The sequence below is a fragment of the Danio rerio genome, chromosome 19 (assembly GCF_049306965.1).
Source record: "Danio rerio strain Tuebingen ecotype United States chromosome 19, GRCz12tu, whole genome shotgun sequence".
Lineage (NCBI taxonomy): Eukaryota > Metazoa > Chordata > Actinopteri > Cypriniformes > Danionidae > Danio > Danio rerio.
In genome coordinates, this window is record NC_133194.1 from 41,089,373 (window position 1) to 41,102,964 (window position 13,592).

Here is a 13,592-nt window from a genome sequence, read left to right on the forward strand (position 1 = left end):
TGTTCATAGATAATGTGCTTGAGTATATCCAAATTTAATAAAACAAACTTTTCACAATGTTTTCTTTATTGACTCTAATTTCTTTATTGCAGGGGTGTCAAAACTCAGTCCTGAAGGGCTGGTGTCCAGCAAAGCTTAGTTCCAACCTCAATCAGACACACCTAGGTTGGGTGATCAAGCTCTTACTAGGCTTTCTAGAAACATCCTTGCAGGTGTGTTGAGGCAAGTTGGACTGAAAATCTGCAGGACACCGGCCCTCCAGGACCGAGTTCGGACACCCCTGCTGTATTGTGTCTAATATGTCAAAACAAGAATTTTAAATGGACTTCATCCAATATTGTGAAAATGTATGTAAATAAGTGCTTATTTTAATAAATAATGCTCAATTTGCACATTTAAACAACATTTTAGAAATATTTGCATAATCGTTCAAATGGGGAAGTATAATAACTACTAGTAGTTGTTTTTTACACCTTTACAGTAGACTGATGTTTTCTAAATTAAAATGACCTGAAGTTACCTTTAAACCAATTCAGTGTGGAAACTTTGTGAGTAAGGTAATATTAGAAAAGAAAATAACAAATATCTGTGTTCTCCTATCAGTTTTTACACTGACTTGTTATATTTGAAATGAAAGTTATATGAGAGCCATTCCAGCTCTTAATATATTGTTACTGTGCATCATTATCAGCTCTGCAAGACGGTGTGTTTTGAAAGAAGTCAATGATAAAGAAGAAGAAAAGCATCACCAATGTCAGAAAGAAATTGATTTAGACCATGTCAATATGGTTATGTCATTCGCACATTAACATTTCCTGCTTGTTATTAAACTATTTCATAACTGTAACAAGAGGCAATTCAATCTTTTTGAATTTTTGGAAGCTATTGAAATTAAAAATGTAAAACAAGAAATTTGTTGGGATGATTGCTTTTGTTTACATCCCTCAAAATGGTCCATACAGTATATACAGTGGAAGTCAGATAAATTAGCCCCCCTGTTTATTTTCCCCCAATTTCTGTTTAACAGAGAGAAGATGTTTTCGACATGTTTCTACACGTAATAGTTTTAATAACTCATTTATAATATTTTATCTTAGCCATGATGACAGTATTTGACTAGATACTTTTCAAGACACTTCTATACAGCTTAAAGTGACCTTTAAAGGCTTAACTAGGTTAATTAGGCTAACTAGGCAGGTTAGGGTAATTAGGCAAGTTATTGTTTAACGATGGTTTGTTCTGTGGACTATCGAGAAAAAAATAGCTTAAAGGGGCTAATATTTTTGTCCTGAAAATGGTTCTTAAACAATTAAAAACTGCTTTTATTCCAACTGAAATAAAAAAATAAGACTTTCTCTAGAAAAAAAAAACAACATTATCTAACATACTATGAAAACTTTCTTGCTCTGTTAAACATCATTTGGGAGTTATTTTAAAAAGAAAAGAAAATCAAAGGGGGATAATAATTCTGACTTCAACTGTATGTGAAATAATAACAGCAGTAAAAAAGATGTTTACTTACTGCCGGACCGACTGGTCCTTGATAACCTGGAGATCCCGGTGGGCCCTGTATCGAAACAAAGTTTCAAATGATGAAGAATTGCATGTAGACAGAAACCTCCCAAAATAAAGGCAAATAAAGTATTTATGTGGTCTGAAAATCTTTGGCTCTTGAGGTCAGTAAGATGAATTGACTGATTGATTAAATAATTTAAAAAAAAAGTGGTGGCACTGTTGCCTCATTGCAACGTCACTGGTTCGAGTCTCAGCTGGGTCAGTTGGAATTTCTGTGTGGAGTTTGCATGTTCTCCCTGTGTTGGTGTGGGTTCCTCCGGGTGCTCTGGTTTCCCCCACAGTCCAAAGACATGTGCTACAGATGAACTGGGTAAACAAAATCGGCTATAGTGTGTATGTGTGTGAATGTGATTGTGTATCTGCTGCGTAAAACATGATGCAATAGTTGTCGGTTCATTTCTGCTGAGGTGACCTCTGATAAATAAGGGACTAAGCCGAAGAGAAATTAATAAATGAATGAATTCTATTAACAAACCATTAAGAAAGACTTTTAGCCTAATAAATAGCAGTTGGACTAAGCTATTGATTACGATTAGAGATGTAGAATAAGATCCCGAGAATAAGAATAATAAACAGCCAATATCTTAATAACAGGCAGGTAATAAACCACTAGATATTAGTAATGGGAATTAGTACATTAACAAAAGTGTTCATCATTCATTTTCTTGTCGGCTTAGTCCCTTTATTGATCTGGGGTCGCCACAGCGGAATGAACCGCCAACTTATCCAGCAAGTTTTTATGCAGTGGATGCCCTCCCATCTCTGGGAAACATTCACACACTCATACACTACGGACAATTTATCCTACCCAATTAACCTGTACCACATGTCTTTGGACTGTTGGGGAAACCGGGGCACCCGGAGAAAACCCACGCGAACACAGGGAGAACATGCAAACTCCACTCAGAAACGCCAACTGAGCCGAGGCTCAGCACTACCTACTGCGCCACTGCTTCGCCCAACAAAAGTGTTAATGATTAATATATATATATTTACTTTTATTTTAGTTACTTCAGCTTTACACTAAATGATGATGAGAAATATGTTGTTCTTGGGAACCAGCTGAAATAAACAATGTTGCGCTATTTTATTTATTTTATTGTAGCATATTTATGATCAAATTAAATAGGCTCTTAGTGAGCAAAATACTTTCTTCAAACTATATACCCACACTATAACAGCATTTTCAAACATTTAAACATATTTGAATCAAAAAATGAATGTCCTAAAAATTATGGATGAACTAAAAAAGGTCCTTAAATAATCTAGAGCATTGTTCAAACATTGTTCTTACTGATTCTCCTTTCAGCCCCACAGTGCCTGGACTGCCTCGCTCTCCTTTAAGTCCCTGAAAACAAAAACAACAACAACAAAAAAGGGAAAAAACAATGCTAACTTTTAGCAATTACTCAACAATATAAAAGCACAATTAGTGAACAATATGGCAACAGGATGTAACTACTCACAGGGAGACCGGGTGGTCCCATAGTTCCAGGATAGCCAGGACTTCCTGGTGGACCCTTTATAAATCAACAAACACAACTCATTTAAACGGTACTGCAAAATTAGCATATTTCACCCATAAGTACAGTTAACTCACCTGTTCGCCCTTCAGTCCTGGATTCCCATCTGTCCCTCTTTGACCTTGCTGACCCTAAATTTCATAAAAAAACAAGTCATTAGTGACAAAGTACTCCCGAAATAAAAATTTAGTTATTGTTCACTGAATATTTGACAAAAGTAGTAAGTGATTATCAGGCGTCTTGTGGATTTGCTATTTGCAATTTTTGACCAATGTTGTGCAATCTGAACGGAATGACATAAATCAGAAACTTGTGGTGGCTTTTGCACTCTAGCGGTGTTGCCATATCGTCTTATTATAAGCGTCTATAAACTTGTTTTGGGGCTTGGCTTGTAAATCAATCCTGTTTATTAGAGTTTTTTTTTAAGTATCTTGATTTATTTCAGTTTTAATGACCTTGTTATGTTTTTCCCCTCACCAAAATCTGAAAACACAGATGAGTTAAAGTTTTTACGTATTATTTCCAGGAGAGACTGTAAAATATGTAATTAACAACAAGTTGTTCAGTCTGGTTCCATACAAACCATTCAGCCCAGTTTATTAGTAACATTATTGTAATTTGCAACAGACCATTATTAAATTAAATTAAATTAAATTTTTATTTATTTTGATGTATTTTTATTTATTTATTTTTATTCAATGTCATTTATTTATTTTGTTTTATTAATTTATTCTAATTTAATTTGAATTATATTTAATTTTGATGTATTTTTTAATTAATTAATTTATTTAATTTATTTATTTTAAAAATTTTTATTAAATTTAATTCAATTTAAATAATTTAATTTAATATTTTATTCAATTTTATTTTTTTAATTTATGTATTTATTTTAATTTTATTTTATTATATAAATTAATTTTATTAATTTATTACATTTTATTAATTTTTCATTTTATTTTAATAAATTTTTTTATTTGATTTATTTATTCATTTTTATAAAATTTTATTTATTTATTTTATTTTATTTCATAAAAGAAGACTTGAAGAATTTTATAAAAAAAGACTTGTGATCTTCATGGTATAGTTAAACTTTTAAAACATTTTTTTTAACTAATTTAACACAATGTTACTCTCCCAAGGCAGTTCCAAAATAAAGGTATTTTGAAGAATATTGGAAACTAGACATTTGAAACTGTACATTTATAAACTGTACATTTGACATTTGTTGGAAAAATGATTTTTATTATTATTATTACTGTTGTTTCTTTTACTTTTCATTAAAAATTTGGATTGCTTAAGGTGATACATTAACCAAACTTCTTCCCTTTGACATGCTTGAATACTAATTAGCATTTTTGCTGAAGAAGTTTCCTGCTGCTGTCTGGAAAGATAGAGCATCAAAATCTGAAAATAACTTTAACTTCTCACTTAGCTTTCCAGTTGAAGCAAATATGTCCTGAAAATGAACGCAGAGTATTTGCAGTTGAGAAGTCTAATGTTTTTAATGTTGTGCAGAATTTGTAGAAAAGAGGAAGTATGTTTGGGTGCAGCCACCAGAGGACAGCAGAATGATTGACAAGTGATGAATTCCACTAAAACTCCACCTGTTAATATCAGCTGTGTATAAATACTTGAATCAGGGAAATGTAGAATTGTTGCGCACCTCCTGAATGTAATGCCTTTATTGCATTGGTGTGACCCAGAGCACTGCTGGTCAAATTATTCATTTGTTTCCAATAAATTACTAATATTTTTCCCATTGAAGAAAACCCTCTCCTGACCTTTGGTTTTATTGAACATGCATGGAGATGTTTCGATATTTAGACGCATTTATAATAAGAAAGAAAAATACCATGGAAGTCAATGGCTACAAATCACTAACATTCTTCAAAGTATCTTCTTTCGTGATCGACAGAAGAAAAAAAAAAACTAAACAAAACAAATAGGTTTAGAACAAGTGCAGGTTGTGTAAATGATGACAGAATTTTTCATTTTTGGGTGAACTATCCCTAAAGGGAAGACAAAACAATTTATACACCTGCCAGCTTGGGATTTATTTGCTGAGTGTAAAGAAAGGGGAATGAATTAATGAATCCTTCTGTACTGTCATCTGTATTCCAGAAACACAGACGGATGACGCAGAGTTCTTGTTTTTATTGTTTACACCTATCACAGCACCAAACATGGCTATTAGCTATCACATGCATAATGAAAAGTTGCAGACCTGAGTTGAATCTCATATTGGAAAATCAATCAGTAAATGGAAAACATTTGCTTAAATACCACATTCAGAGTTTTGCAGTTGGTTCTTTAAGCAATAAACACAGCGATCGGAGCAGCTCATAATGTTCCTAGACAGACTGATCATTTGCTTTTTCTAAATGCATTGACCTTTGTTTAAATTGATTGCGAATAACTGTACGTGAAGTTACAGCCTAAGGGAGGAAAACATTTTAGTTTTTTATTCTCAGGACAAGGACAAAACATTAAGATTATCCCTTAAGAAAAATAAAAGCACATTAAAATAAGTCAAAGTAATTAATAAAAATAATTTCAAAAGTTAAACGAGACCTATTATGCCACTTTTTACAAGATGTAAAGTAAGTCTCTGATGCCGCTAGAGTGTGTATGTGAAGTTTCAGCTCATAATACCACACAAATAATGTGTTATAACTCTTTGAAACGGCCCCTTTTAGGCTTTGATCCTAATTGTGCTATTTTGGTGACTGTCACTTTAAATTCAAATGAGATTGTGCTATTTTCAAAAGAGGCCGAAGCTACAAATGCCTATGTTTCAGCATAGTGGCAGATTCAAAATCAAGACTAACATCCTATGTTAATGAAGAAGAGATCCTCCCTATTGGTTGGGGCTTTCCCTCTCTGATGACATGTACAATGGGAGAAAGTCAATCAAAGTGTTTCTGCAGGCTGATTTTATAAAGTGTGATTATAAAAAATAAAATTAAATACTTTTTTTTTACCAGAAGCTGGTTATATTTACAGACTGCTGCCACACAACTTTTCAAACCCCTTATGAATGTGATTTTTGCATTATGAGCACCCTTTAAAAGCTATCGACAGCAAGTATGAATGTTCAAGATTGACTTCAAGCATGTTAAATAATTATGTGCATCAGGGGCACCTGCACGATTTTGTTTCAAGGTACACACAAATCCAGGACCGCCCAGCCCCCTTCCCTCAATCATGTCAAGAAACACTGATGCTTGCTGGCAAAGGCTACATTATTTAAGGGCATTCGTTGTGACATATGTTGTTTCCTTTTTCATTTTAATATTTTGCTGAAATCTAAATAAAAGCACATCAGCACCAAGGAAAAATCAGAAGCTCAAGGCATAATTTTTAAAATGATGACATATGAAAAAAATTGCAAATATTTGACAAAAGATTGTGACACAACACAGTTAGTAAAGCATTAGGTAAATCCATACTTTCCACTGACCGAGAATCTTCCACCCACAGAGTTGAGTAGCTTGTGGACGGGCTCAAACAAAAATATAATTTGTATATTTTCCTTGGAAAAAATATATTTTTTAAATTAATTTTGTATATTGTTTGTCTCTTTGTTTACATATATTACTTGGTCAGTTATCTTAGATAAAATAGAAGAACGAATTTGAGGCGCTTCAAAACCCGCAATATACTTTTACAATGCTGAACCACGAACTGAATTGTCAAATAAAATAATAATCTAGCCTAAATAAAATTAAAGTGAAACATTCAGATTCGTCATCAAGACCAAGTTGTGAATTACTTCAGAAGAGCAGCGTGATCTGACAATCATTATCTAAAGGATGATAATGTGTAAAACGGTCATGAATGAGGTTGGTGTCGTGATCTTGTTTAAGTGCGCATGCCTGGGCAACCTGAAAATTTTTTGATTTTGCTTGATTTGAACGTTTAGAAATTCAGAGACATGTTGTTTAATTTTAATGGTGATTCCAAACAAGTAATGTAATAATTGGAGAATTGAATGTTTCCCCATTTAGACAGAATGCTTAAGCATACTGCAAGAGAGGCATTTCAAAGATGTCCGCCGAGTGAAATGACTTGTCCTGTTGCCGAATGACTTGTCTCAACCAACTGTTTTTTTTATAATGTTGACTTCATAGCATTAGTATTATGTTGTCTATAAGTGAATATAAACACGCGGTACCTTTATTTGTTTTATGATAAATAAAATAAAAAGCATTCTAAATGACCATTCAGTTAAAAATGTATTCAGGAGTTTACAAAATTGTGAAGTTTCATTAACTAATTTCCAGAGGATCACATTCTATGATTGATTGCGGCTGGTCCTGCATCAACAATCATCGATAAACCAATCAGATAAATCCAAGCCTCCAATAAATAGCTCAATTTGTCTTATCTCCCTTATCTTCATTTTTGAAGAATCCCCCAATCCATGTCATCTCCCCCTTACCTCCTTTACCAGGGGGAGCTCTCGAGACCTGCCTGATCTCAGACCCCCTTTTAAGCTATATGACCAGGTGGAAGCCTTGAGCTCAGGTATCTCAAAGCTCAGGGTTCTCTCCCAGGACAACAGGCCAAACCCGCAATTAATATCAAGCAATAGCTGTGTGAACTCTTGAAACTAAAATAAGCACATACAATATAATTGCTAAGTTTTTTCTTTTCCAAAGATTTCTTCAAATGTAAAAAGCAGATCTAACCCAGAACTTTTAAGGTGTGCCTAATATACTGTAACTCCCGAATAAGGTACAAGACTTGATAAAAGCAAAAACAAACTAAAAATATTATGAAAGTAGTCGGCTCCAAACTCATACCACTGCTTCAGCCAAAGTAGGGAAACTGTCACAGAGCCAGTCCGTTCAGGAACTTAATAATGCCTCACTTTTAGTTGTCTCTGCACATTAAACAAAAACAGGAGAGCGAGTATTTGACTTCACCTCTAAATAACAAGAGGAAAAAATGCCTCTTTTGGCGGCGTCTTTCTGTTGTTCTCTGCAATATTGCTGACTTACACAATCTCCTCAGTGCCTCAGTTATATATCATTCTATTAGCGGATCAATTCCACCAAAAATTTCAATCTGGAAAAACATCCAGCCTACTGTAAATCTTTATTTTCTGCCTTTCTGTGCTAATAGGAAAAATTTAAAAGAGCTGCAAATAACCCACGCTGAGTTTGTTGTTTCAAACAGATTCGATTCCAGCAAATTAAAGAGAGTCAGATAAAGCTCACGAAGCATAAACCTGGATGGCATTAAAACAAAATCCATTCTGGCTCAGGCTCAATTCATCAGTAAGTTTGAATCTCTGCTAAAACATGCCATTCGAGGCGTTGCGAAATAAGCTGTCAGCACCACATATACGCAATGGCTATGGAGAGATAATTGAACACGCACCACGAGCATACAGTTTTATTACTCTGTCATGACATTTATTACAAGATGGCCGGTTTTCTGAGGTAATTAAACATCTTCTGTATGTGTTTGTGTGTTGTGCTTTGACTTACGGACAAGCCTGGAGGCCCTTGAGGACCAGGGAAACCAATATTGCCCTGTGAAACACAGATGAGAAAAGAACAATATAATGGACAATAACAGCAAACAAATGAAAACAAGTCTATAATCCTTCATCATAATCAGTCTCATCATTTATTATGGCTGTGAAACCTTTTTACTTACTTCTGGAGTAAATGTGAAGTGACAAAATAAAACATAACCGTCCATGAGGTTAAATAATGTGTGGATCACAATCCACTTTTATTGAGTTTCATTGTGTATGTTTGCTTGATGCTTTCAAGACAATAACTAGTACAGATATGTCACAGATATTCGAGTTTGTGGTGGTTTTTGTGGAAATGTTTGGGTTTTTTGATGAATAGAACTTTCTAAATTTTACTGATTTATTTGGAATTTAACTGTGGAATGCATTTTTTATCAACAAAATCATTAATTTAATGATCGATCATGAATAAATACATGTATTCATACATCATGAATCATTTATCATACATAATTTACACTCACCGGCCACTTTAATAGGTACACCTGACCAACAGGTTGTTAATGGAAATTTCTAATCAGTAATTTAGAAACTGCTGATCTACTGGGAATTATATGCACAACCATTTCTAGGATTTAAAGAGAATAATCCAAAAAAGAGACAATATTCATACCGAGTGCCACTGCTGTCAGCTAAGAACAGAAAACTGAGGCTGCAATTCGCACAGGCTCACCAAAATTGGACAATAGAAGATTGGAAAAACGTTGCCTCATCTGATAAGACTTGATTTCTGCTGCGACATTCGGATCAGAATTTGGCATCAACATCAGGAAAGCATTGATCCATCCTGCCTTGTATCAACAGTTCAGGCTGGTGGTAAGGTGTAATGAATATTTTTTTGGCACACTTTGGTTCCATTAGTACCAATTTAGCATCATGTCAACGCCACAGCCTGTCCACCTTGTCAGCACCATGTCCATCCCATTATGACGACAGTGTACCCATCTTCTGATGGCTACTTCCAGCAGGGTATTGCACCATGTCATAAAGCACGAATCATCTCAAGACTGGTTTTTTCACCATGACAATGAGTTCACTGTACTCAAATGGCCTCCACAGTCACCAGATTTCAATCCAATAGAGCACCACTGGGATGTGGTGGAACGAGAGATTCGCATCATGGATGTGCTATCATGTCAATATGGTCCAAAATCTCTGAGGAATATTTTCAGTACCTTGTTGAATATTTCCAACCAAACATTAGTAAGGTGTACCTAATAAAGTTGCCGGTAAGTGTATATAAAATACCTAACCATTCTATATATTAAAAAATCTATAATAAAGGCAAAAAGGCCAAAAAAATCTTTAAAATAATATATATATATATATATATATATATATATATATATATATATATATATATATATATATATATATATATATATATATAATAATATTATTATATAGCCTAATAGTAAATATATATAGACATTGTTTGTCAAATGATGAATGATGTTTGTCAAATGGTGAATTATATACATACTCACCAACCAAATTTAGTTTCACAAGTGGCTAAATATAATTATATCAATATAAATATATTTATTAAACATGTTTTTAAACACTGATTTGAAAATGAAGTTACTTAATATAAAAAGTGCTGCTATATAACTCCAACATATCCAGTGCACACAGGTTTAAAAGCTCTCAAATCCATTCTGAAATTAGGTAAAGACACTGGTAGGTTTGGGATTTTTTCTGAAGGCCTTCTGTAGTTATAGGCCTGTAGGGGGCGCTCTAACCTCACAGCAAAACAAGCTTGAATCTAAAATAAACTAGATCCCTCAAACAAACGCTGCATTGTGAGACACTGCAGGACATTTTACAGTATGAGCTGAGCATTGGTTTGTCTTTTTAAGCTATGAAAAGACGTCTAGGGGTCACTGAGGCTCAGCTTCTAAGAAAAGAGAGCTAAAAAGAGAATCTTGACAGAAATGACCTTTTAGGAGACAATCTGGGGTATATCAGGGGACATAGAAACTTACCGGGTTTCCAGGAGTACCAGGAGGTCCTCTCTCCCCTCTAGGACCCTAAAATGAATACATACAAAATATACAAAAACCGTGGTTTTGGCATGCAATTAGTGTGATTAAGGCAAAGTACAAAGAGTAATAATGAAAATAAATCAGTATTTTTGGGTTGCTCTGTGATCCTTAACACTAGAACCGCCACATGGTAAATGTTTCCCATTGCTGTTTTTCAAATATACATAACAGACCTTCAATAAATCATTCAAGCCTCCCAGTCTTTGACTAACAATGTCTTACTTTCAATTTACTGATGGTATAAAAGTGATAAGATAAAACTAGATAGGCAAAAATAGGCATTTATACCAATAAGAGCCCGAGCGAATCAAATTTAGCTGTTATAAAATGCTCATACTACATCCATCTGTAAATATCATCAAAGTTTTTTTTTAACTGCACTTTATAACATATACCTGTATCCTGCACTTGCTGATATTGCACTGCTGGTTAGACCTAGACTGCATTTCGTTGCCTTGTACTTGTACATGTGTAATGACAATAATATTGAATCTAATCTAAAATATACGCATGTATATATTCTGAGTATGTGTATTTATTGTGTCATTGTTTTTATATATACTTATTTGTGGATAGACCTGGAATTTATGAATTTCCACCCAGCTGTCTGTCTGTCTGTCTATCTGACTGTCCCCGTCCGTCCGTCCGTCCGTCCATCTATCCATCCATCCATCCATCCATCCATCTTGTCCCGCCCGTCCGTCCGTCCATATATCCTAAACTATCCTATCCTATCCTATCCTATCCTATCCTATCCTATCCTATCCTATCCTATCGGTCTGTCTATCCATCTATCCTAGCCTGTCTGTCTGTCTCATCCTGTCCCTTACTGTCCTGTCCCGTCCCGAACCATCCCGTCCGTTCATTCGTCCGTCCACCTATCCGATCCTATCCTATCCTATCCTATCCTATCCTATCCTATCCTATCCTATCCTATCCTATCCGTCTGTCTATCCATCTATCCTAGCCTGTCTGTCTGTCTCATCCTGTCCCTTACTGTCCTGTCCCATCCCGAACCATCCCGTCCGCTCATTCTTCCGTCCATCTATCTTATCCTATCCTATCTTATCCTATCCTATCCGTCTGTCTATCCATCTATCCTATCCTGTCTGTCTGTCTCATCCTGTCCCATCCCATCCCATCCGTTCATTCGTCCGTCCATCTATCCTATCCTATCCTGTCTGTCTATCCATCTATGCATCCATCCATCCTATCCTGTCTGTCTGTCTATCTATCTATCTCATCCCGTGTGTCTGTCCATCTATCCTATCCTATCCGATCCTATTGTATCTTATCCTGTCTGTCTGTCTGTCTGTCTGTCTGTCCATCCATCCATTCTATCTTGTCTGTCTTTCTGTCTATCCATCCATCCATACATCCATCCTATCCTGTCTGTCTGTCTATTCATCCATCCATTCTATCCTGTCTGTCTTTCTGTCTATCCATCCATCCATCCTATCCTGTCTGTCTGTCTATTCATCCATCCATTCTATCCTGTCTGTCTTTCTGTCTATCCATCCATCCATCCTATCCTGTCTGTCTGTCTGTCTATTCATCCATCCATCCTATCCTGTCTGTCTGTCTGTCTATCTATCTATAGCGTTGTTCTCTTATTCAAACAATAAATAATGACTAAACAAGTGATTAATTAATTAGGTGAGGTTGTGTGCTTGAACTTGTCACTGAATTATAGGCCTTCATCATACGCTGTGATCATGCTAAATAGTTCATTATTGTCTATAGGCCATTTTAGTTATTTAAATGACACGGGATATCTTAATATATGATTAATGACATTGCATTATGATATCACACTACCCAAATATGTATTCACTTTCTTCAAAACCACGTTGTTAATACAGACTGTTATCTGTAAAAAGGACAAAATGTAGACATAATGCTTTCATAATCATTACTACAGACACTTCTTTGTTAACAGTAGCAAAATGCAGTTAAATAATGTTTTTTCAGACATTTCTAAACATAATTTGTGGGTGGGTAAAATGTAGGTTCTCAACAAGCCCTGCTGGTTCTAGTGTTAAACGTCTTAAAATACAGCAGTGTGTGATGGTGGATTATAACTGACATTGGTCCATCGAATTACATTTAAAGAAAATGCTCACCCAATTTAAATGATGAGTTATTATCTTACACACATGTACAGTATACATTCAAACAATGAAACTGGTAAATGAAAAGAGATCTCTCACTGGCTCTCCTTTAACTCCTGGTTGTCCTGGGAATCCAGGTGCCCCCGGTGTGCCAACACACGGACCGCTGTTACCCGTCTAAAAACATTGAGAGAGTTACAATCAATAAAAGCTTGAATCATTTGAAAATACATTTAATTTATGATATAGCAACATCAGGACTTAAGGCATAGTCTGTAAACACCCTCCACTCTCCTCTAACTTAAACTCCTCGCAATAACTGCACTGTTTAACATTTGCACATTTAAAATTTGCACATTCACTGCACCACATTGAACTGTTTACTTATTGAACTGTACATAACCACTGCATATGGACATTTGTAACTATGTACACACCCACTATACATATACACTTGTAATCATGCTTATTTATCTGCATACTACTGACTATTAATAGCAACCTGTACATATTATCATATATTGTAACATATACACTTGTAATCATGTTCATCTATCCCTGTACATATATTCATATATTGTAACATATACACTTGTTATCATGTTTATCTATCTGAACACTACTGTTTATTAATAGCAACCTGCACATATATTCATATATTGTAACATATACACTTGTAATCATGTTTATTTATCTGCACACTACTGATTATTAATAGCAACCTGCACATATATTCATATATTGTAAATCTGTTCATAGCTTATCCAACCTGTATATAATGTTCATAGTA

The 13,592-nt window shown here is 34.8% G+C and overlaps 1 protein-coding gene across 8 annotated transcripts in view; it reads right to left on the minus strand.

The window, feature by feature from the left end:
• col16a1 (collagen, type XVI, alpha 1) overlaps positions 1 to 13,592 on the minus strand; it is a 162,270-nt gene that overhangs the window by 19,318 nt on the left and 129,360 nt on the right. For all 8 annotated transcript variants that reach the window (XM_073931847.1, XM_073931844.1, XM_073931846.1 and 5 more), the window contains 7 exons: positions 12,902 to 12,979; positions 10,632 to 10,676; positions 8,594 to 8,638; positions 3,176 to 3,229; positions 3,042 to 3,095; positions 2,870 to 2,923; positions 1,523 to 1,567 (listed from right to left, as the gene is read on the minus strand). In XM_073931847.1, the coding sequence (XP_073787948.1) occupies positions 1,523 to 1,567; positions 2,870 to 2,923; positions 3,042 to 3,095; positions 3,176 to 3,229; positions 8,594 to 8,638; positions 10,632 to 10,676; positions 12,902 to 12,979 (375 nt within the window). The remainder of the gene's footprint in view (positions 1 to 1,522; positions 1,568 to 2,869; positions 2,924 to 3,041; positions 3,096 to 3,175; positions 3,230 to 8,593; positions 8,639 to 10,631; positions 10,677 to 12,901; positions 12,980 to 13,592) is intronic.